Source organism: Nicotiana tabacum, chromosome 17 (genome assembly GCF_000715075.1).
Source record: "Nicotiana tabacum cultivar K326 chromosome 17, ASM71507v2, whole genome shotgun sequence".
Classification (NCBI taxonomy): Eukaryota; Viridiplantae; Streptophyta; class Magnoliopsida; order Solanales; family Solanaceae; genus Nicotiana; species Nicotiana tabacum.
In genome coordinates this window covers 92,549,509-92,576,305 of record NC_134096.1, presented here as the reverse complement: position 1 = coordinate 92,576,305, position 26,797 = coordinate 92,549,509, and the positions used below count along the sequence as shown (strand labels likewise).

Genomic DNA, 26,797 nt, shown 5'->3' with positions numbered 1-26,797 from the left:
AACATAATAGCGTAAGACAGTGGCGGATTTATATGGACATTTGTGGGTGCTCAATACTTTTAATAATATTCAGTAATTTTGCATAGACAATTATAAATATATTTAGATAAATATTGAGCGAGCATACTAAACTCCTTTTTTCCTCTTCTTTTGAATTTTTACGGGCGAGCACCTATGACTTTAAAATACTGGATCCGACACTGGCGTAAGAAATCTATACGTCAGCACTCAAGCTCTCTATAAAATGTCCAAAAGGATATTACATTGCCATATAAAACTTTGGAACAACACCCAAGTCACCACCATATATATATAGTTTAGTTTTTGTACAAATACAAATGCACTTAATTGCCCATTCAAAAGGGAGCAATTAGCAATATTGATTAACAAAGTAATAGCTATAGAAATAACACAAAATAAGTACGTACTAATCATTATATTGGATGACATTTGATCACATGCTACTGTCATCATCTGCCTCAGGGTTGTGATTACCTGAAATGGTATTACTGTTCCATGTATTAGGAGAATAATTTGGAATACAAAACCCATAAGTTTGATCAAATCCAGTAGCTGTTCCATCAACAGGACCCATTCTTCTCCCATAATTCAAATTACTCCTTTGTTGATTTACCATTTGATTATTCATAGCTCCTCCAGACGGATTATTATATGCATGTGAATTATTAACTTCGCGATTGGTATATCGCATTAAATCAGCATTAGTGGCATCAAGTTCTTTCTGAAGGCGAATAACTTGTCTTTGTAAAACTGAAATTGCTCCAACACAACCATAAACTGGATCTTTCATACGTGCTTCGGCTTCATAAGCAAGTGAATTGACTGCATCTTCTCTCTGGTGAGGTTGGATTTCATTTAGGAGTTTACTTACGTTGCTCGCACCAAATATTTTGTGTACGTTGGCGAATTTTGTTGGCTCTTCTGGAGGAAAATAGGGAGCGAAGATGCAACCTTGAAGGAATATATATAATTTACTCAGAACAAATAAATCTCTTAATTAATGTTCTCCATAATTTTCTACGCAAAAAAAATAGCTAGCAATACTACTATATAGAAACATGCGCTAACTAGAAACTAAAAAACATACTCCTATATAATTTTGTTACTAATCCTAACTAGGCATTAATTGAATAAACTAGCAAATATCAAATCCTAGGACCTAAACAATTTTGATTTCCTACTACAATTTTGAATTATTCTTTAACAAACCTGGCAAGCATTTTCGTCGCAAGAATTTGCAAGCTGCACATGGAGGGTTGGAGTAGCTGCTGGAAGAAGCCATCTTGCTTGCTTAGAGACACTTTAATTTCCTGCTAACAGTCTAAAAGTTCTTTACACTATCAGATCATTTAAAATCTATTGCAGGTAACTACGTATATTAAATGGTATCGGTACGTCAAAAAGTAAGAGAAGCTAAGTAACCTTCTATATGTTGCAGATTAAAAATTATATTGATAGTGCAAAATTGTTAGTATTATATTGTGTTTACAACTTGACTAATTCAATGAAATAACCCCTTTTTCCTACAATATTTTGATTTTAAGACGCTAATGTACTTGCAGAATCACAGCATAAGCATATAATATTTTGATTTTAAGACGCTAATGTACTTGCAGAAATGTACTTGCAGAATCACAGCATAAGCATATAATATAAAAGTGTAGCAAAATTACATGTCAATTGTCATTATGTCAATCAACAAATTGTTGGTCTAAAGAAATACTAACAAAGCAGTCCTCTAGTGATTTTCCTAGCACCCAACTTCATGTATATATGTTTGAAACGGACCCGTTCTACATGTTATCTGCAGGTTATCTAGTTTGTAACGTTGAATCCAAATAAATAATTAACAAAATCATATCACCTAAAGTTTATGTGTGTCTATATGTGTGTGTGTGTGTATAAGGCATTTTTGTTTTTGTTTTTTTTTAAAAAAAAAGTCATTCCCGAAACCTAAATATAGAGTAAATTTTTTATTGTTTTGGAGTTTTTTGCTACTATATGGTGTCATGCTTAGTAAACTTGATAGCTCAGTCACTAAATTTTCAACATTATCAAACTATTGGCAAGAATAATCAGTGCCCGTGAGTTAATTTCCACCTGCTCTACCAAATTAAACAGTGGGACATGTAAACAATTACTGTTCTGTCTAAGTCTTTACTCTATGATTCTCGGTAAAAGCCTTAAAAGGGTATCCGACATTCCACCTGCAAAGTTCCGCGAAACAAGACTTTTACATCAAATTAACCAACGTGAAATGAAAATCTAGCTAAAAGTCGCACTAGTCTATGTTTCATATATAATTGTCCTTGATTCAAACATATGTCAATATATACACATCCTTGAAAACATATCAAGAAACTGTTACTGCTAATAGATCCACATGTGGAAGGGAATTTATAGGGCTGACATCCCTATAAATTGAGAGGAAAAGAGAAAAATAAAAAGGGTTTCTTTTCAAAGAAGAGTAGAAATTAAATTAAGCTAGCTAGCTAGTGAAGATACCTTAAATTTTCCTTTTGGTAGTGCAAAGTCTTTCAAGCTATGTACCTTGATTCTTGTAGCATCAAAAATATGGTAGCCATATAGGAGCTTTAATAGAAATAAAAATGAATTAAAAGGGGATTGAAACTATTTTGTAGTTAGATTTTGAGAGAGAAACCCTAGAAGCAGGAGACAGAAAGTAAGTACTAAAAATGCAGATACATAATGAGAGAGAGAGAGAGAAGAAGAAGAAGAAGAGAGAAGACAATAAGCATTTAATGGAGATATTGGAAGCGGAAAGCAAAAGGGACCAAAGGACTAAGCACAATAAATAAGGGCTGATCAGATCAATAATTAAAACAACCGATGGTGACTGTGTGAAGTTTACACCAAACTTTCATAATTATGTCCAGCCAAATTGTTGCTTGGTGGTTTTGTCCTCCTAAATGTATCATACTTGACTCACGTTCTGTATTTACTATGTCCAAATCAAGTAAAAATAACACTGTATTTCAATGTCATAGTGCTCATTCCATTGGCGCTTAGGTAAAAGCAAAAGGATGATTTAAGTATAGTCACGAATATTATAAAGAAATTTTACATTATTAGTAACTATATAAAATGGTTGTAACATGTTACTTGTATTTGTTTTATGACATCAATCGATGTTTATTTTGGGCAGTTAAATCTACTCATATTAATTTATTTATTTTTTTATATTGTTAGTGTATAAGTTTAAATCTCAAATATAAAATTTACGGAACTGATATAAAAAAAAATATTTACACAATCAGTTATCTATTATAAATATTAATGGATAACTTAGATGAATTGGTAACTAACTTGTTAATATAAAGATACAAAAAGGTTATAACAGGTCATTTATGTATAACTTGAATTCTTTATTATATTATTATAAATATAAACCGAAAAGTGAAACAACATGTCAGAAACGCTTTGACCTCTTCTTAAAAGTCACAGTTTTAAAGTTAGAGCCCGTTTGGACACAAGACTGTTTTCATTTTTTTTCGAAATTTTTTTATATTTTTTCGAAATCATTGTTTGGCCATAAAATTTTCAATTTTCACTTGAAAATAAATTTTAAAAATTTTTGAAAAATTTGAAAATTTTCAAAAAGCTATTTTTTAAAATTTCACTCAGATCACTCACAAAACATCAAAAGCAACCCAAAATTATATTCATGTCCAAACACAACTCTAATTTTCAAATACCATTTTCACTTGAAAAGTTTTTTCACATTTTTTTAGAATTTTACAATTCTTATGTCCAAACACCCACTTGAGCCCGTTTGGACATAAGAAAATTTTTACTTTTTTCGAAAATTTTTTACTTTTTTCCGAAATCAGTGTTTGGCCATAAATTTTTTAATTTTCACTTGAAAATGAATTTTAAAAATTTTAAAAACTCCAAAATGCTATTTTTCAAAATTTTCACTCAGATTACTTACAAACCTTCAAAAACAACCCAAAATTATATTCATGTCCAAACACAACTCTAATTTTCAAATACCATTTTCACTTGAAAATTTTTTTACTTTTTTTAGGAATTTTATAATTCTTAGGAATTTTATAATTCTTATGTCTAAACGCCGTCAATTATTCCATGCTGTTCTTTTTAATATTTATTTTATTGATTTTCCCTCTCTTTTTAATTTGCTTCATTGTAGTTTTTTGTTGTAGGAGTTCTTTGCATAATCGTAGTATTTATGGGAACACAACAAGATCCACTAGTTGATTTTTTCATTGCCCTATTTTATAGTAAAAATAGCATGGGCTAACCAGTTTTCGGATTGGTAATTCAAAAATAGCCAGTGTTTGTAAAGTCATTGAAAAATAACTGCTATTTTGCTGCAACACGGACTGGTCCAGCATAATATACTGGAGATTGGTTCACCTGTGTATGAACTTCCAGCATATTATGCTAGACCGATATATTATACTGGAACTCTAGTATAATATGCTGGAGTTCCAGTATATTATACTGAAGTATACTGGAACTCCAGTATATTATGCTGGAATATCTTTTGGATTTTGAACAATATTTTCGTTCAAATTTATCTTTATATGAAAAGTGGCCAAATTTCAATTACTTTTAAAATTGTAACTATTTTTTAATTACCACATGTAAATCTCTATTTTTGAATTTCTTGTTGTTTACTGATTTACATAGTAAAAGCGATAACTTCCCACTTTAATCACCCATTTTCCACTCCACGCCAGTTTATTATAAGACGCCGATGGTCATACTTGGACATTTCGCACCTCATATTGACGGTTGCTTCTTTCGCCACTCAAGTTATTTTTTTGGCAAGTCCTTTAATTTCATGGTATTGTGCATGTGAAACCCCTAGTAACTATTACTTTAGATTGTTACTTAATTAACCATCTTGCTCATGTCTGAAAGTACTACAATATTTAACTGCATGGCTTATTCGATAGTGGCATCGAACAAATGTTTAATTTTTAGTAATTGTACATTACTTATACATATGGAGAGACCGGTTTTGTGGCTATTATAAATGTTCTTTTAGTTATATGATCATTTTTCACATGAAATCTATAAAAATTTAACACGGGAGATTGATAAATAATACTGGATTCACAAAAGATTTTTGCAGGATCAATTTTTCCATTGAAATTGTAACTTGGCAGATCACATTAGACATATTTAGGTTTTGACTCGCACAGGAAGAAAAAAAAGATAAAAAACACTCTTCATGTCAATATTAAATATGAAAAAAGTTAGACACCTTGTCTTTTCTTAAAAATAGAAAAAATTGGCTGCACGTTCTATGGTGTATTCAAACTTTACATACAACTAGTATTAGTATCTGCACGATGCGCAGACATAAACCATGTCAAATTATGATTTGGGTTATTTGGATTATTTGCAAATAACCTTAAAATTAAACATTCGATATAGAAATTATAAATGATTATTAGATATTAATTAAGAAGCAGGACATGAAGCCATTTTCCAAATCTCATAGTGGATAACCTTTTTGTTATATCCGTAATAACCCAACCCCTTATTTTTGGCATTTGTATTTTGCTTTACGGTCAATATTAAAGAATACTAAACATATAATGTTGTGATCTGTCTAGTTTGAGCACATTAAATTATATTATTTTAAAAAAAAAATTATTACTACCACTTTGTTTTTCATCTCAAATTCAAATAAGTCTTATCCTTCTATAATTTTAGATCAATTTTTTTTCTCTTTGTTGTTCCTTGCTTATAGTTTTTGCATTATTTATTACGTAATATTGTTATACCTTAGAGTGATCTTTTATTAGCTTATGAATTGACATAATGTCTTTGCTTATTACCCTTTTAATAATAATCAATAAATATAATTTTTTTATTCTTGAAATTAAATATATTTTTACACTATTATCCTCATACTCGAAAATCTTTTATCATTTAAATCTACCAATAATATTTTTGAATATTATTAATAATTTAATCTATTTATTTTTAAATAAATTTAAAATATAAGTATCCTCGCACTATCTCTATTTTCCTATTTATACATTCTCTTCTCTACTAAAAAATTTTAATTAGCTTTTTACATAAATATTATAACTATACTCAAAATAATATCACATTTTATTTTAAAATATAACTTTGAATTAGTCTAAAAATTAATACATAAGCTCTTTTATAATGTTTCATATCTATTGAAATGTCTTATAATTATTTTTTGTATTACATATAATTAAAAAAATTCTCTTTAGTTTTAAGATACAAATTTGGCTTTTTCATTAGTAAAATTACCTATATGAGATATTTATTTAGTATACTTAAATTTTTAATATGGTATCAATTTTTATTTTTCATTTATCTAGCAAGACTTTAATTTTGTTGTCATATCTGTATTTTGAGCATTCTCATCATAACTTTAAAAACTTTCTAATCGCAAGTTCAAATAATCTTTACCTTTTAGTTGAATTTTAATTATTTTTCTTACTTTTGTTATAACGTTATCTAATATGTAATATTATTACGTTTTCATGCGAGTTTTTATTAACTTTTAAATTTATTTAATATTTTTATCTACTATTATTTTTAATATAATATAGATAGATATGTAATTTTTTAAAATTAAATTAAATATTTATTTTATTTTTAAAATATTGATTGAAATTCTTAAATTACTTAAATTTTTAATAATATTTTTAAGTTGTGTATAAATTACTTTATTTTTCATTAGTAAAATTACCTATATGAGATATTTATTTAGTATACTTAAATTTTAATATGGTAGTATCAATTTTTATTTTTCTTTATCTAGCAAGACTTTAATTTTGTTGTCATATATGTATTTTGAGCATTCTCATCATAACTTTAAAAACTTTCTAATCGCAAGTTCAAATAATATTTTTCTTTTAGGTGAATTTTAATTATTTTTCTTACTTTTGTTATAACGTTATCTAATATGTAATATTATTACGTTTTCATGCGAGTTTTTATTAACTTTTAAATTTATTTAATATTTTTATCTACTATTATTTTTAATATAATATAAATAGATATGTAAGTTTTTAAAATTAAATTAAGTATTTATTTTATTTTTAAACTATTGATTGAAATTCTTAAATTATTTAAATTTTTAATAATATTTTTAAGTTGTGTATACTTACTATATTTTATTTTCTAAAGTAATTCTTAGTATAAATGTCCTCACATTATATCTAATTTATTTTATTATTCAATACTTTAAATTTTTTCTTTTATCTATTTAGACTTTGGTTATATGGTCTTATCCACATGCATGTCATTTCTTATCATATTTAAACAAAAAAATTTCATCTCAAATTTAAATAAGTTTTATCCTTCTTCATTTGTATGATAAAATATTTTGACTTTTTTCTCTATTTGTTCCTTGGTGTTGCTATTATATTAATCAACACGTAATATTATTACATTATCATGTGGCTTTTCATTAGCTTGTTTAAATTTAATATTTATTTTTATCATACTCATTCTAATACAATACAAATAAAAATAAAAATTATTTCAATAGTAACTTTGACTCAATTACTCAAATTTCAAAGTATGATTTTTCTTATCATAATGTTTGAAAAAAGTCTTATCTCAAATTTTTACAACAATAGTTCCACTATCATTCTTTTTACGTAATATTTCTAAAAATAAAAAATTATGAAATGGAAGAAACAAATCATGTGATTAGTAAATAATTATTAAAATAGAAATTCTTATTTTTTATGTTTTGGAATCTATTTAGAAATTTGGTCGGTTTTTCGGTCGGTTTTTCGACCAACCGAAGTCGGTCGGTTGGCCGCGGTCTGTTTTGACCGAATTTAAGAGTACAAAAAAATTAAAAGAAAGTCATAAACCAAAATGTACCGATAGTCTAGTGGTAGAATAATATCCTGCCATAGTACAGACACTGGTTCGAGTCTTAAACGGTGTATTTTTTAATTGCATAATTAAAAATACTGACCAACATCGGTAAATTTTTTTGACATATTTTTCTTTTTGGGTCGTTTGTAAAAATTATTGATTTCGGAAATTGCGACAGACTTCGGTCGCTATTTTTTACTGACCAACTTAATTTTGACAGATTAAAGTCAGTCGAAAATAGGCCATTTTTTTCAGTTTTATATTCTTGCGCATAGTAATTCATTTGCCATTTTTCCGAGTGGTTAAGATTTGTTCTTACCCCAAAAATTAATTCTTGTTAGAATCATTAGTTTAGATATTTTAATTATATAAAAAATATTTATTTACGTTTAAAATATTCATTTTTTTGATTTTTCAATATTAATATGACTTTATTATTTTTGTTATTAAAATATTTTTAATGATTATTTAATTTTTTCGTACCTTATAAATAATTTGTATAGTTTATGTAAGATCTTATTTTGGTGTTTGAAATTTTTTAATTTTTAAAGTCATCAAATCTTTAGTATCTTAAGTAAATTTTAGTTTTATTTTATATTTCAACTTACTCCAAAGTATAAATAGTCATAGTTTATCTCAATTTACATCTTTGTATATTTTTTTATTTTTTTCTATTATAGGTTTTTAATTAATTCTTCACCTCTATATTTCTAGCTAATATAGAAGAAAATTTATGAGTGGATCAATATATAGATAAAGATACAGATATATAGATTAGATTTGTCTAACAGATATTTAGACTATTCATTCAACTACTTCCATTAATTATGTTCCATTTATAATTCCTAATTATTAATGTTGTCCTAAAATTGCCAAATGACTTCTTTTTAGCTTGTCACTTGGCTTAACCACAATGCTTAGGGTAGAGAGGTTGTTTTCGATAGACCCTCGGCTCCATCCCTCCAAGAACTCCCCACCTTACTCTTGGGGTGACTCGAACTCACAACCTCGTGATTGGAAGTGGAGGGTGCTTACCAGTAGAGCAACCCAGTCTTTGTCTAATAATATAGATAGATTACAATATATAGTGTTTACAAATGTTCTTTACTTTTGCCACACCAAAAAAAGAGTAAAATATAATATATATTACACACACAGCCATGCATAGAAGAAAATTAAGCAAATATTCCAATTTCCAAGGTTTCATATAAAAGCCCCCACCTATCAAATGCAGTGTTTTAAAAGGCATTTCTGGGATTCGCCCAGGGCTCTCCCTTGGATGAGGCACTTGCAAAATGCCCCGGGGCTCATGTATGGGGCTTAGTTCTGTGAGGCTTACGCCTCAAGCGCCCGATCATGCGCCCTAAACACGCCTAACGCCCAATGCTCGGGGCTCGCCTAACAGTTCTAACGCAAATCACATGTCGAATTTCCTAATTAATATCGTTGCCCTTCAAAATTCTTTAACAAATTAATGATAAAAGTTCTATTCATCGATAGAAATATGAAGATTGAGCATAACTCTAATAATGAGACATAGTATTGCGAATTTATATCTTCACTTGTTATTGATCGTGTCTTAGTTCATTTGTCCCTCCTTGTTATACACTTTTATTAATTTGATATCTTAAACTAATTTGTATTTATTCATGAAGGAGTAATATTTTAATTATCGTACTAATAAGATTTTATTAATTATTTACTTTTAGGAAGGTAAAATGTGGAGTTTGATCATTTTTTTTAAAGAAATTGTAAGTTTTTAATTATTTGAAAATTAAAGACGTTATACGTGATTTGTATGCATTAGTTATACTTAAGAATCATGCTAGATATTTTATATATATATAAAATCACATATTTATAGTTTTCTTCAATTTTTAGTTTTATTCAATTTTTATGCAATTTTACATGTTTATAAATATTTACTATCATTATATTATTTTATAAAATATTAAAAATTAAATACTTATGGGGCTTACGCCTCGCTGAGATATATATAAAACGTCTGCCTTACGCCCCACGCCTTTTAAAGCACTGAACAAATGTACATCCTACATAGATATTCCTCAATTATAATTGATGAACTCAACTCACTGCCTGTTAACTCTGAAGGGAAAGGGAAAGTAATTTGAAATCCCTGAAAACATCACTGTTTGCCTCTATTATTGCAACAGTAACAAAATCTATGAGTGCATGTAAACAATAATGCAATACTGATAGAAAATCTTTTTGAGAGGACGCATAATTTAATATGCAGTACTGTGTTTCTCATACTTCTTGTCTTCATCATTCGTTTTGCTCTTAATTAAACAAGTAATTATAGGTACGTAGTAATGTTGTGCTGTAGATCTAGGACAAATAAATATATAAAGGTAGAGAATAGTTTTAGTTTTTAGTCAATGTGGAATCACACAAAGTAAAATTTGATCACTGAAATTTATACCTGTAAGAGATAATTTATTAAATGTTAAGTAAGATTAAAGAATTACTACTGGTTATTTCATCTCAATGTTCTCGTCAAACGTAAGATGCTCTAGTGGTGAGCACCCTCCACTTCCAACTAAGAGATTTTGAGTTCGAGTCACCCCAAGAGCAAGGTGGGAAGTTCTTGGAGGGAGAGAGCCGAGGGTCTATCGGAAACAGCTTCTCTACCTCAGGGTAGGGGTAAGGTCTGCGTACACACTATCCTCCCCAGACCCCACTAGTAAAATTATACTGGGTTGTTGTTGTTGTTTGTTTGTTCTCATCAAATGTAAATTTAGTTATTCTTTCCTATATATAGACATATATTAAAATGTAGAATACTATAGCATCATAGGATTTCTTCTCATCTTTTCGTTTTGCTTTAAATTCCTTTCAAGACGAACATAAAGAAGAGGGAAACAGTAAAAATTGTACGGGGCGCCTTATTTGGTCACTCCTATTTAACCTATACCCATTTTTTTAAAAAGTTTTAACTTGTACCCACTTTTTAAACAACTCCAGGCCTCTTTCTCCTCACTCGTTTTCTTCTTCTTCTCCTCCTCCTTCTTCTTCTTCTTCGGGTGATATTATTCTTTCCTCTAGATGATATCATTATTAATATGGTACAAGGTGAGTCCTGAAACGGTTGTGTGGGTTGCCAATAGGGACTACCCAATTCTATTTTTATCAACTGAACTTTTCGTTATCGCTATTGATGATTGTAATCTCAAAGTGTTGGACTCGTCAAGGAACTCATATTTCTGAACACAAGTAGGCACAAGTGAAGTGCATCCTCTAGGAACACAAGTAGGCACAAGTGAACACAAGTAAGCATAAGTTCAGTAATTATTGAACTAAAGTACATCCTCTAGGAGCTGAAGTTCAGCAAATACTAAACAAACTCCAGCTCCTAAAATGCTGAAGTTCAACAGATACTAAACAAATTTCAGCTCCTACAATGCTGAAATTCAGTAATTACAAAACAAAAACATCAGCCAAAATTGCTGAAGTTTAACAATTATTGAACTGAAGTGCATCCACTAGGAGCTGAAGTTCAGCAAATACTAAACAAACTTCAGCTCTTAAAATGCTGAAGTTTAGCAAATACTAAACAAACTTCAGCTCTTAAAATGCTGAAGTTCAGCAGATACTAAACAAACTTCAGCTCTTAGAATGCTGAAGTTCAGTAATTACAAAACAAAAACTTCAGCCAAAATTGTTGAAGTTCAACAATTATTGAAATGAAGTGCATCCTCAAGAAGCTAAAGTTCAGCAAATACTAAATAAACTTCAGCTCCTAAAATGCTGAAGTTCAGCAGATACTAAACAAACATCACCTCCTAGAATGCTGAAGTTCAGCAATCACAAAACAAAAACTTTAGCCAAAATTGCTGAAGTTCAGCAATTATTGAACTGAAGTTTTTCATTGCACTATGAACTGAAGTTTGCGTGATTGCCTTTGCAAGTCAGGCCAAACTTCAGAAAAAAATATCTGAAGTTTTGCTTTGATAAGGCTACACTTCAGGCAAAATATTCTGAAGTTCAAACTTCACACATAAATTTTTGCTACTTCAGGCTCGTATGTCTGAAGTTACCCGAAAAGTGAGTACGCTTGTAATTTTTTTTGTAAAGCGGGTATAGGTTAAAAAGTGACCCAAAAATCGGGTATAGATGCAAATCCCCCGGGAAAACATGGGTATTATCTATCGCCTTTAACGCGCCTGAAAGTAATTACATTAAATAGCCGAAAAAGTATATAAATTAAAGTTTGTATAATTTTTGTATATAACATACAGAATCTCTCTCTCTCTATATATATATATATATATATATATATATATATATATATATATATATATATATATATATATATATATATATATATACTGCTGCGGACTCAAAGACGGACACCAACCGAGGCAAAGGCAAATTTGTTCCCAATCGGAACAATGATAACAGAGGCAACCGCAACCACTCTTCTAATTACCGCAAGGATTATGATGAGAAGAGGAAAAGAGGCGCACAAAAGGCTGCTCAGCATGATGTTTGCTATCTTTGCGGAGACCCTTCTCATGCTGCTCGAAATTGCCCTACACTGAACAAATTAGGAGCAATTATTGCAGCCCACCAGCAGTAAGGACAAACTGTTGTGCCTACTGATAGGCAACCTGAGGAGCGAAGAGTACCAGCTGATGGTGCAGGACAAGGGAAGAACAAGGTTGTAGGCTTGTTCAATCATATGGCCTTGATAAACCATATGACCATTGCCGATGTTGCTGCCTAGCTGCCTCGTGTGGAGCCCCGTGAATCATTATTTGTCGATGCCAAGTTAAACGGCAAAGACGTGCGCATCATGGTGGACACAGGTGCGACACATAATTTTGTGACAGAGGAACGAGCTAGGGAGCTTGGACTTGTCTTTATATCCAGCGACACGCTGATGAAGACCGTCAATGCCCTTCCCACTACCGTTCATGGCTTTGCTCCTAACGTACATATAAGGTTTTTAACGAGGCAACCAAAAGGCGTATTTCTAAACATGTGTACTATTTTTCCTTCACTAAGATTTTTTTCCCATAGGATGTTTTCCTAATAAGGTTTTAACGAGGCACATTATCTATGGACATCCAAGGGGGAGTGTTATAAGAAAAATCAAATTATGGTGGATGTCTACTCTTCCTCCATGATCTTCTCAAATGTTTAATGACATATTCAATGACATATTTCTATGCTTAATGACATATGCTTAATAACATATTCAATGACATATTTTTCTTTACTTTTCATGCCTATATAAAGGCCCTGTAATAGATAAGAAAATACACACAATTGAAGAAGAAAATCTCTTCCTTCTCTCTATCTCCATTTTTTGTTCATGTTTTACTAAATTGCTTTTATTTTATAACAACATGTCTTGTTCATATTTTACTAAGTTGCTTTTATTTTATAACATGTTATCAGCACGAATTGCTTATTTCATGATCTTTTACGTCAAGACTATGTAAATTATAAGCAGACAATGAGATCAGGTATAATAAAAAATATCTTGGATGATAATACAAAGATAAGTTTTACATCCATCTAAACTCATTCATACTTTCATATCTTTGCATTAACTTTATGTGCAGTGTTTAGTTAAAATATATTTTTTAATTGTATCCAGTGAAATAAAGAACTGGAAAGGTATGTCTTTATTTGCTACATCTCTTATAGGACAAAGATAATATTCCAACTTATATATATGTTCTGACCTTTTACATACTATGATAGATAATTATTAAGATAATTTATTAATAATATTTTTACCATCACATGATGTATTTCATTGAAAATAAAATTGGCATATATCCTAACTAGTATTTTTGTTGCAGAGGAACTGTTTCAAGATTGAAATAGTTATATATGTCTTCTTGAAAGTTAATTTACTTATGCCTATAATTATGAAGTAATAATATTTTAAAGTCTCGAGTGCGAGTCCTAGTGAATTTTGGCCTATTATGCCAAAGATTGAGGGTAAGACGATGGGTTCAAGTCCCAACGCACTATGTTGATGAAAAGACGTTGGATTCAAGTTCCAACGCATTATGGCCTAGCATGCCTTTATATGGGTAAGGCATTGGGTTTGAATCCTAATGCACCATATTGGTAATAATAATAACTAAAGAAAAAATAATATATTTTTCATGAAAAAGCATGAAGCTTGTCCCACTTGATTTGCTACATTCTTGAAGTGAATGTGATAGCAGTACATCATAAGTCTAAATAAAGACAAGTGGTTGACCAATGAATGTGGGCATGCGAAAGGCCAAAATAATAATAGTTATCACTATGATAATTATAAAAGGGAGAAATTCTTTGAAGAGAATGTGACTTGTGATAAACATTGAGATTGCATACTCATTCATGAAAGTGAATGTGAAAATATATATATGATAAAGATTATGCATAATAATGTACTTGTGCATGGTTGGATAAATATTACAACCCACCTCTAAGGGAGGTTTGAGACAAAGAAAGATAATGAATATTATTGTGTAGTTACATGAATATATCATTGGTCACATATATGTGATACGCCAAAAATATTTTGTCATACCTTATGAAAGTTATTAAAAGCAAAATTAAAGCAAGAAATTATTTTGCTTATGATGATTTTGCACATGACAATTATTATGATATGATTCTCTTTGTGAAAGAGACATTCATTATATGGATGGTGTGACAAAAGATCTTGTAGTACAAAAGCAGTTAAGAGCTCTGAAAGAACTAATTTGTTACTACCCGGATGAATGAAATTATTCATGACATTAATATTGTAGTAAATCTCAAAAAAAATATTTTGATTTACAAATATATTAGCCAAAGTGGTTGGCATATTGAGACTATAAATGAAAAGAAGATTGAATATCTTTATATTACTATAATCATACCGGGTAAATATGAAAGGTTACCTGACTTTTCTTCTATTTGTACTACACAAGTATAAGCATGATGATGCAATCACAAGCCACAAGTAAACTAGAGGTTTACTGAAATAAATATTAGTTGGCATGACCGGTTGACCATCTCGGTTCAATTATGATGCGAAAAAATTAATTGAGAATTATATTGGCATATATTGAAGAAATATAAGATTTTTCAAGAATTTTCTTGTGCTGCTTATTCTCATGATATACCAGTTAAGGTTGGGATTGAATCCCTTGATTTCTGAACGAATAAAATGTAATAAATATATGGGCCCAGTCACCTTCCATTTGGACTGTTTACTATTATATGATTTTAATAGATACATCTATTCTATGGTCACATGTGCATTTGTTATCAACTTGCAGTTTGAATTTTGCAAGATTGATTGCTCAAATTATTAGAGCACAGTTCCAGAATATAAATTATGATGATTTATCTTGATAATACTGGTTTAAATCCAAGTTGGTTTAGCAGAAATTGTATGCCTCCAATTATATCTAAACCATTGGTTATGAGAATAAAATTGCCAAAATAAAATTTGGTATGTGTTGTATTATTTAATATACAACAGCACTTGTACGCATCTAGCCAAGTTATGATAAGTTCTCTCTATCACAATCGGTTCAGGGTCAGAAACCAAATAATTTCCATCTAGAAATATGAATGTGCTATATGATCTAATTGTTCCACCACAGTGCACAAAGATGGATCCCCAAATAAGGCTAGGGATATGTGTTGGTGATCCCAACAATAGGGGGAGAAAATGAGTAGCTGAAAAAGTAATGCATGTAATGAATTATTATGAGTACATCTAGATCCTCGTACGAGAAAATGTGAACTTGAAGTTCAAGTGATAATTCATTTGCAAAATATTGTCAGGCGTATTTGCTGACCCAAAGCTAAATGTCATATTCAGCTGCTACTGCTCCAAATAAAATAAAGTTCATAATGAATAGAGTTTATGGCATGCATGAAGCATAATAGAATAATCAGTTCCAAAGATAAAACTCCTTGAAGAAGGAGAGGGACAAATGTTCAAGATGGTCATAATAAGGAGGCAAGTGCTCTAGAAGAGCACCACGACATAACACTTCATAAGACCTCATGGGAGAGGCTCAGGTACCTAAAAATAATAAGATAAAGAGATCTCAATAAGGTATATCCTTATTGGGTAATAGTAGAACCGATATAAAATGATCGTCGACGATATTGTTAATATAATGTAGTGCTCAATATTATTAAAATTGACGAGGATCTTGAGCTCAAATCTGTCATAAAATTTGAACAGATAAATGATTGGCCAAATGAAAAATACGCAATAAAAATTAATTTCACGTGAAAAATATGGAGTTGGACGGATAGTCCCAACACCTAAAAGTATAAAGCTAGTGGAGGTATAAATGTGTTCTTGTGCGAGAAAAAAAAAAAGTCAAGTCGATAGACATAAAGACGACTTGTGTCACAAGAAGATTTGTAAATATCCTGGCATTGATTATATGGAGACATGTTCTCCTGTGGTGGATGTCTCCATTTCAGGTTTTAATCTGGCAATACAAGAAAAATGTGATATGCGTATAATGAAAATCATTGAAGGATTTAAATTGTTCTGAAGCATATTAAGGTTTCCAAGATATTTATTAAATGAAGCTTCAGAAATCCTTATACGGATTGAAACAATTAGGGCGCATGTGGTATAATCGCCTGAGTGAATACCTGTTGAAAGAAGGGTACAAGAATGATTCAATTTGTCCTTGTGTCTTTATAAAAAGATCTTGATCTAAATTTGTTATAATCACCAGGTATGTTGATGATTTAAGTATCATTGGAACTCCTAGGGAGCTTCCTAAAGCAGTAGACTATTTAAAGAAAGAATTTGAAATGAAAGATCTTGGAAAGATAAAATTTTGTCTTGGTCTACAAATTGAGTATATGAAAGATGAATTTTTTGTCCATCAATCAGCATACACTAAAATAATTTTAAAGCGATTCTATATGGATAAAGCACATTCATTCCGACCTCATAAAAATAATGAAGAGCGTCTTGGTCCCGAAGTACCATATCTTAGTGCAATTGGTGCACTAATGTATCTTTTTAACATTACAAGGTCTGACATAACTTTTTCAGTTAATGTCTTAACAAGATATAGCTTTGCTCCTACAAGGAGACATTGGAATGGAATCAAACACATATTGTGGTATCTAAAAGGGACTACCGATATGGGATTATTTTATGACAATGATTGCAGTCCCGATCTTGTTGGTTATGCCGATGATGGGTATTTATATGACCCACACAAGGCTCGATCTCAAACATGTTATGTGTTTATATATGGAGGCACTATCGTATCTTGGCGATCGACTAAGCAATCAATCGTGGCTACTTCATCTAATCATGCTGAGATAATTGATATTCATGAAACAAGTCGAGAATGTGTATGGTTGAGGTCTATAATACACCTTATTCGAGACAAATGTGATTTGAAGTGTGACAAACTACCCACAATTTTGTACAAAGACAATGCAACATGCATAGCCCAATTGAAGGGAGGATTCATAAAGGGGATAGGACAAAGTAAATTTCACCAAAGTTATTTTTCACACATGATCTTCAAAAGAATGGTGATATCAATGTGCAACAGATCCGTTCAAGTGATAATATGGCTGATTTGTTCACCAAATCTCTACCGACGTCAACCTTCAAGAAATTAGTGTACAAGATTGGGATGCGAAGGCTCAAGGATGTGAATTGATACTCTCATCAGGAGGAGTTAATACGCGTTGTACTCTTTTCTCCTTACAAGATTTTGTCCTACTGGATTTTCCTTGCAAGGTTTTTAACGAGGCAACCAAAAGGCGTATTTCTAAACATGTGTACTCTTTTTCCTTCACTAGAATTTTTTTCCCATCGAATTTTTTCCTAATAAGGTTTTAACGAGGTACATTATTTATGGACATCCAAAGGGGAGTATTATAACAAAAATTAAATATGGTGGATGTCTACTCTTCTTCCATGATCTTCTCAAATGCTTAATGACATATTCAATGACATATTTCTATGCTTAATGACATATTCAATGACCTATTTTTCTTCACTTTTCATGTCTATATAAAGGTCATGTAATAGATAAGAAAATACACACAATTGAAAAAGAAAATGTCTTCCTTCTCTCTATCTCCACTTCTTGTTCATGTTTTACTAAATTACTTTTATTTCATAACAACATGTCTTGTTCATGTTTTACTAAGTTGCTTTTATTTTATAACAAACTTTAATTTTAAAAAATTAAATTAAAAATATATATATCACTTCTAGTTCTCCGGATAGGATCAATTGAAATCCTCAAAATGCTTCTGCTAGATCAACATATTTCCTTGGAAAACCGATAAATAATTTTTTTTTGCGACGAAAAAAGTTAGTGATAAAAAATGCTTAATTTTTTGCGCTATTAACGACAGTTGAATAATAAATATGTGCCACATCGGCAACGTACTAATGGAGTATTTTTTTGGAGGGTTGTATATCAAATGATTGTGGAAATCAGGCGTCATTTGTCATGATTATAAACAGCCAGTAGATATGACACTTCTTTTTTAGGTACATGAATCTAGCTTTTTCTAATCTATCATATTTGTGGGCTTTATTGAAAATAAAAACCCGTTACTAAATTATAAAACCACTTCTCTATTCCTAAGGTTAGCCATATGTATGTAGCTTTAGCTCATAAATTAATAAAATGAACTAATGTTAGATTCTCAAGCTCTTTGAAAATTCTTGAACTGCTAATTAATAAACAATTGAAAGTATATGGCATGCTCAGTGCTAAGATTCTTTGAGTAACTGCTCAACCGTTGCGTGTTAGATTGCAATTAAATGATCAATCACTGAGTAAAGAAATTGCAGAAAGAATAATTAATAAGCTAAAGGTCAAATAAAATGTGCTTATAATGATTAGGGAGCAGATTATTGGTCCTTAGAAGTATATTATAAAATTAAAATAGTATAAAGTATAGAGCATTGGTACAATAATATTTTCAATTCATTAAATTTTGGTCCCTTGTAATTTGTTTATTATTGCATAATGAATACTATGCTTTTGGTAGACAGACCATAGCCTGTTGACATGGCATCAATTCAAGAGTTCACGGGCAACTTTATTTAAGTGCTTCAGCAATATTTTAGAGGGAAAAAGAATAAAGTGGCAAATGATTAAGCTTTTTTTTTTTGACAAGGCTAAGAATGAAGTTAATAATTTTTCAATCCTAACATCGATCCCAATTCCTAAAGTTGCGTCTTTTATGCGAAAATTTAGAGGCATGATGAAAAGAACTTTGCGCATGCATTTAGAAAAAGACAATAGTAAATACTCTTTAGTTTATGTGAAAAATTCCTCATGATTTCTTGCTAAAAGAGAGAGAAAGTTTTGGACCATCTTTTTTCCACAAGACAGAGAGACTGAGGGAGTGATATCTTTTGTTTGTTAAAATCTGTTTTGAAAACGCTTTTTTGAGCCGATACGATTTATCGAGTGATCATTTTTTGTTGTTAAAACTTGTTTTGAAAATACTTTTTTGAGTCGAAACGAATTATCGAAAACAAACTCTATCTTACATGTCTACATATACCCCATCCTTACCAACTCTACTTGAGAAATTACACTGGATATGTTATTATTGTTGCAGAGAGAGTAATTATCAATCAAGTGTCAATGAACATCTTTTCTCATGGGGAAAATTTTGAATACCTTATAAAATGACTCTTATAAGTTTCAAGAGTTCCACTTTTATTTATAATTGCATTTTTCATCCTACTAGCTAGTAGAAAAGTCTGGTCTTTATATGTTTCTCGAACATATTTATTAAAGAATTCAGTGTTCATCTATTTCCTAAATAATAGTGTTGAATTAAAAGTGGGTAAATAAAATGAAGCAAAGAAATAAGTACATTTTGATCCTCAACATTCACTAGAGCTTAGAGTACAGGTTATATAGCAAAGGGAGATATAGGCTTTTCCTAATCGCCGACCAACAGCGTGTGATCAGCTCATTTCCTCCTATTTTGACCCACTAATTTGATGTCATTTTGAGTTTTACTCATTGGATCAAGTTTACAAACAAGTCTTATCCCAACTCAGTTAAACTCGGGCAAGTTAGACATGTGACTGAAAAATGAGAACTAATCCCTTTAGAGATCAAAAAACAAAAACATCTATACATAAAGCAGTTCACTCTATTTACAGTAATTTTTTGGTTCTTTTCATAATGAATTTCGCTTTGCTCTTGGCTGAGGAAATGTATGTGATGGAACACTTGAGAGCTACTTATCAAGAATTTTGGCCATTTTATCAGCCCATAATAGTTGACGGAGTGTATATCTGCTGCAATGGATAAAGTTGAATGGACTTTACCAAGTAGGATAATAAAGGGATATATCTGAACCTGTTTGCTATGTATAGGCTAGAAAGTTAAATTCTTCAAGCTACAGGTTCTGTCATTGACTGTGTAAGCCTGAAGGTGTGACTACAAAATAATCTCTGATTGTTTTCCTCAAAGAGGAAGGGGGAGTCAGAACAGAAGAAGGGCTTCTCTTTGCAGCTTCTGGAGTTTTCTCAAAATTCTCTTGAAGTTCAAAACCTGGTAAATATTTTTTCTTCTTTGAAACTGGAGTACTCATTTCAGGGATGGTAATAAGATCAGGCAATTCTTGATGACATGTCAAGTTTGAGTCACAGTTAGTAGAGTCATTCTTGATGCTGGCTGGTTTTTCATCTGAAAACAGCTTCCGACGTTGCATACAAGAAAATGCTGTTACTCTCCTTCGGATGGATGATGGAGATCTTGTGTTTGAATAACAACTGCTGTGAATGTTCCAAAAACGCACCTGCCACGGATTTGACATTATTAACATCTTCAAACTCAAACATCAAAAAAACAAAAATTACAAAATATTGCAAGAGAAAATGTTTGATTGAATATCTCTTGGCCTTCAAGAATTCTGAGTTCTCACAGATATAAGAAACTTTGGAGAGGATGAGCACTCCATTTTGGAAAGTATTCTTCTTTGCTTCTTGTGACTTGGCTTAAATAAAATAGCTGTAGTACCTAGGTATTTGTAGGAATTTTTCTAACAAGTACCTAATCTAGTACATGTGCCTTAATTTAATTCTGAGATTTTCTTTATTCTCTAATTCATGAATAAAACAAGGCATGCATCTTAAGACTAATACATTAAGTTTTATAATTCATGAAATAGGTAAATTCATGTACTTGGAATGGATCTAGTTCATTTATCCAACATTTCGATCATGGGAACATGCTACATTTCTCTACAACTTACTGTGAAATCATCTGATGTTGTAGCAACTTTACCAGTTTCTGATGTGCACCTGCAGCAGTTTAGTTTCAAAAGTTAGGTTGGATTTGTATAGATAAAGTAGGGTAGAATCTATAGCATTGAGCAAACTTACCAATCTAGTGCTGTAACTTCTCCATCATGACCTTTCAACATAATCGGATCTTCAAGAGGTTTGTTTACCTGATTCATTGAGCTGATGAGTTAACACCACGTAGAGAAAACTCCAGTGAGAACTTTTATAGTTGAAAAAACTGACCTGCCATACGTAGGCACTTCCATCACTGGAACCACCAAGAATATGAGCTGCATCAGAACTTAGAGCTGACTGCAATTACATTAAAATCAAGGCCTTTTAAGTTAACTTGCATAAAAAACGGTCCAAGTTATAAGTAGCAGAATTAGAACAGCACTAACCTTGACAAAAAATGATTCTATTTTGCATCCTTTGAAAGTTTTTACTGGCCCTTTATCTGCCTGAAGTACACTATAGAGGTAGATTCTGAAAGAGAATAGCAAAAGCGAGAGAAAGGGTATCAGCATTTTGCATAGCAATGAAAGTTACTATAGGTTTTCGTACCTGGGGAAAGTTGCTCTTCCTGAGAATGCATAAGGCACATATAATCTAGAAATCTCTGATTTCTCACTAAGCATTACTTACAATGCAGAGTGTGTTCTATTATAGAAAAGGAAGAACATACACCAAACTGAAAGATGCTAATCAAAGAACTAGAATACCTGCTGTCCATGCATGATGCAGAAATAAACACTCCATTTAAGTCTTGAGACAAACTAGATACTCCATGGAATCGCTTTCCCTGAACAACAAGAGAGAAAGTTGGTATCAATCACATAAAGGATTTCTGAATTTTCAACAAATTGGAGCCTCTGAATTACAACCAAGCCTAACAAACTCAAAATCAGTAGCCACATGGTCGCAGCCAGATTACATCTTAAGCAAGATTGAACATTGTTGTATGTGTCTGAGAGACAGTGAAGACACTAAAGGAATTGAATACTCTAGAAATCACACATTGGAAATGGAACATTTATTATTACCTTCTGAATAGACACCTCAGGATGAGGGCATGCCTGAATAATAGGACATTTGAGATTCCTTGTATCCCAGAACTTTATGACACTGAAATTTATGGAGAAAAAGAGTGAGTATTGCATAATCGCACAATGAATCCCTGGCTGAATTGCAACTTGCATGATTAATTTGAAAAGCATGGCAAGCTTTCTCAGTCACCTGTCAACTGCTCCAGCACTAGCTATGGAGAGCTCATCTTTTAGGTAAAGAATTGATGTAATGCTCACGGGAGAAGCCTGAAATAGTTGTGCCCAGTAAGAATAGAACTGGTCTTATGAAAATATGGAGAACTGAGTCTTTGAAAGTACTGATTATAGGACTAACCTTTCCACGTCTGGTTCTCCTCTGATGAGGAGGCATGTGAGCCTCATGGACAGTAGCAATTGACCTAAACGCAGAAAATAATTTAGAGTGATGTTTGGAGCTGCTAAGCGAACATATCTCTTCAAATGGTCATGCCTGATAGAAGAACTATAATACTTCTTTCTTTTTAGTGATAAACAAAAATTCTTGTCCCTACTTGTTCTAACAATTGAAAGGCATGCAATCTTGAATCCTCATTCCACTGTCATGTGAGGATAACACTGTACTTACGGTATGCAAAGGTTTTCACTGCTACTGTCAGAGCACCTCAAGTCCCAAAGGGCAAAAGACCCATCTCTGGCACCAGAAACAATAATATCTACATCAACCAAAAAAAAAAATAACACATGAAAATGATGGCATATGATGTCTTTTGCTAAAGAATGTATAGAAACAATGGCTTCAGAAAGAATAAATAGAAGACCCCAAACCTACCATGATTTGTAGGATGAGGACAAATGGATTTCACACTCCCAGTGTGACCCATTAGTGCTCTCACACATTGTTTTCCTTGTGCATCCCATACCTTTATCTGCTCGAATTCATCATGAAAATGTGTTAATTATGAGTACAGCATTCAAACGATCAAATATCTATTGGTGTTTGACATTTTGTTAACATGGCTTTGTTCTTTGAGTGCATAGAAAGGTTTGAGAAAGACGAATAAAACCAATTAGTTATTACAGAAAAGAAGTGAAATATATAACTCACACTTTGATCACCTGAAGCTGTTAAGATATTGGTATCTTCCTGCAAATAAAATCAAATAATCTCATCTTTAAGATGGAACAAATATTCCGAAAATAGTTTAGAAAATTCAAAAAAGAAAACAGAAGCTAAACATGTCGAAACCAAAGAAGATTCTCTAGTTCATGTTCTAACTTATTTAACATATTTCAACCTATGAATTGGTTCCTGTAGCTTCCACTTTGTTGTGTTTATCTAAAAGATTAAGTTGCTAAGAATGGAACACCTTTATTTGCTTAAGTTAGTCTTCGACACTCAACATTTCCTTGAGCCAAAAAGTGAAAATTCTTTACTGAAGGGTGATGATGAAACTCCAATCAAGAACTTTTCCCTGCTATAACACTATTAGAAAGGGGAACCTAGTATATATTTTTAGTGGTCTTCAACACTAGTTATGCTTTCAAACAGTTTATTTCTTCGAATCAAAAGTAATATCTTCAGTTTTTTTTCTCCTGGAAAAAATACTAATGACGGTTGATGGCAATACTGGAAATCTGGTTTTGCACTAAGATCCATTACTGATCCATCAATCTTGTGACTATGCTACTGATGTAACTCATGCACACAAATAAAATGCATAGATGTTATTGTTCTTAGTTGAACATTCAAACATTGCATCAAAACCCCTCAAGACCTCTTAACAATCATTGCCCCAAACAAATTTTCCCAGACCTGATCTTTTTTGGTTTTCCAAAATTGCATTTCAGTAGCATCAAATTCATCTCGTGCAATATTGGGAACACATGAAGTAAGTTTAGTTACTAAAATAGCCTCTAAAGTCTAGGGAGCTGAAATGTACCTTGATCCAACATACATCAAATATGGCATTATCATGAGCAGCCCACTCTGACACCTTAGCTTTTTCTGGAAATTGCAAAATATTCATTAAAAATTCCTCCAAAAAAAAATATACAGTGAAAAGCTAAATTTAGTGTCTCGACTATAAAATTGATCTTTTTACCTGCATTTTGCCTGTGAGTAGAAGAAGAAGGAAATCTGACCCGAGTGTTAAACAAGCTAAGGTAGCCACCCTCGTCAGCCACAGCAAGAATATGCGAGTTTTTACTCGTCTGCAGTAAAATACCAGCGTGTATAATTTATGGAATTTGTTAATAAACAAACGTTTTACTCTATGAACACACGGTGAGAGATAAAGATTGTTTTTAACCTTGCAGAAAGAAAGGGCCATTGGAGGTGGCGTGAAGCCGTTGTGGTCAACTACCAGAGCTCCAATTTCGTTGAAATCAGACGATTCGTGACTGATATAAGGTCGTCGTTTAACTGGAGATACACACGTAGATGAAAACCACAAAAAAAATGTAATTAGATTAATGTAAATATAAGAAAATACTGTCAATCAAGAAGCAATTTTTGGGGCAAACCTCTGTATCCATTAAGCTCCCTTGAATTGATATCTTGGAAGAAAGATTGATGCTTGGATACATCCATCTTACAACTCTTTGAGTACTAATTTGTCATTTTTTGTTTAATGAGGCGTGTTTTTGACCTCAAACCCTAACAATACAATGATATAGTAATTCTCTCACCCAATAACTCAAAATTCTATCTGAATTTTTCTTCTTTTGGAGAGGAGTACAAAACACGAGTTGCTGTATGGGAGCTGTAAAAGGATGGAATGAGAGCGGCGTTGAAGAGAGAGAGAGAGAGAGAGAGAGAGAGAGAAATTTGGCAATGTTTGCTAATGTTTGATTTGGCGGGACTTAGGGAGCTACTTGTTCGACAAGGCGGGAAAGTAATTTGAACCTTTTTACTCTTGGCGGATTGTTACACAAATAGCCAGCCAAAATCAATGTTTACCGTTTTTAGCGATATACATAAATTATATAGTATTAATTATACATGAATTATACATATATTATATAACGCCGGCTAATTTAAATTTAAAATATTAGGTGGATGGCTATTTGGGTTTATTCTTCAAATTAATTAATAAACGGACTATTTTATTTTAGCCCTTTAAGATTTATACCTTTGTTGAACTACTAGAATTACTTAATTATTGATGATTAAAATAGAAAAAACATAAGCTTAAATTGATGATTTAATGTATTTTAACCTACATCCTTAAATGCATTTTTTTGGGTTCATGCAATTCAAAAAATTTTATTAATATATGTATATTTAGCTTTTGATTGATATGTCAAAATTATTATGCCATGGTGTTGAAATATAGTGTAGGTATGCAAAATTTATTGGATTTAAATTCAATAAATAATTTGGACTATATTTTAAATATATTGGTCCAAATAAATATTACATGCTAATATAATTGGATTAATTACTTAAGTCCAATAAATATTGAGTAGGTTAACCCGTTTAGTTGGGCCATAAATGATGAGTTTACTTCATTAGGCTCAGTATGTAATCTTCCTAGAGGCCCAGTTTGGTGCCACGTGTCAAATGATGTGGCACGCCAAGTCAGGCGGAAGTACCAATAGGATCATGCCACATGTCAAAATGACAAGGCATGCCAAGTCAAATTAAAAGGTCCATAAAATCGTGCCACATGTGCAAGTGTTATGTTCTGGCCAATCAAATGCAGCCTTGTCATACTTCGATCTGATTGGCCGAAAAGAGTTTGTTCTTGTTACAACTCTTCTCTTCCACAACTATAAACAGGGGTCTTCATAACTCAGAAAAGACCAGAAGTTATAACAAGAAGACACAAGGGAGCTCGTGGATCAAAGGCCACAATTCTCTACAAACTGCAAGTGTTCAAGCATTCAAGCACTTCAACACCAATTTCAAGTATTCAAGATCAAGAACGAAGTCAAATTAAATACAAGACGTTCAAGATCAAGGCTACTTGTTCGTGATACAATTCGTGGCAACAATCAAAAGGTTTGCTATGGATAAATCAAATTCAAATTCAAAACCAAGCTCAAAGGCCCTTGAATTTATATTTGAAAAGTAGAAGCAGAAGAATCATAGAGATTGTAATACTCAAATCACTCGAAATCAAATACTATGATTGTTGTAATATTTTCGGTCTCGATTATTTTTCTAATGCAAATTTATTGTCTACACATAGAACTATGATATATCAACTAAACAAAACTTCTAATTGAGTGATGCTTTGATGTGGAAGATTAATGAATTTTCTGCTTATGGAATATTGTACGAGGATGACACCTATAAAGTTAGCTTGTTTTTATTGTATGGAAAATTAAAAGTATTCACTTTGAAATATAGATGTTAGAATTGATGGTTTCATTGTTACAATTAGTTCTTGCTAATTTATCATGAGCTTATGAGTAGGATAATACATAATTACCCTATTGGGTGGGTTGTCCCATTTTTTCAGATGCACCCTTATATTTTGCGGGTGTCCTATGACCCCTTGACTTTTTTTGAACCGTAATAAATACCACATTTTTGGCTGATGTGGCACTTGGTGTGTTT

The 26,797-nt window shown here is 31.6% G+C and overlaps 2 protein-coding genes across 2 annotated transcripts; both read right to left on the bottom strand.

The window, feature by feature from the left end:
• Positions 1-278: 278 nt before the first annotated feature.
• Positions 279-2,834, bottom strand: LOC107823652 (LOB domain-containing protein 25-like). Its single transcript, XM_016650337.2, has 3 exons — positions 2,527-2,834; positions 1,231-1,342; positions 279-972 (listed from the first exon to the last, which is right to left on the bottom strand). Exons 2-3 carry the CDS (start codon positions 1,301-1,303, stop codon positions 455-457), a joined length of 591 nt encoding a protein of 196 aa, XP_016505823.1. The 5' UTR covers positions 1,304-1,342; positions 2,527-2,834; the 3' UTR covers positions 279-454.
• Positions 2,835-19,785: 16,951 nt separating this feature from the next.
• Positions 19,786-25,083, bottom strand: LOC107823651 (uncharacterized). The gene is made up of 16 exons (XM_016650336.2): positions 24,757-25,083; positions 24,543-24,655; positions 24,336-24,444; positions 24,174-24,238; positions 23,339-23,377; positions 23,063-23,159; positions 22,859-22,946; positions 22,589-22,652; positions 22,424-22,500; positions 22,231-22,312; positions 21,910-21,989; positions 21,589-21,673; positions 21,431-21,499; positions 21,287-21,354; positions 21,157-21,205; positions 19,786-20,700 (listed from the first exon to the last, which is right to left on the bottom strand). Exons 1-16 carry the CDS (start codon positions 24,821-24,823, stop codon positions 20,311-20,313), a joined length of 1,542 nt encoding a protein of 513 aa, XP_016505822.1. The 5' UTR covers positions 24,824-25,083; the 3' UTR covers positions 19,786-20,310.
• Between the last annotated feature and the right edge of the window lie 1,714 nt (positions 25,084-26,797).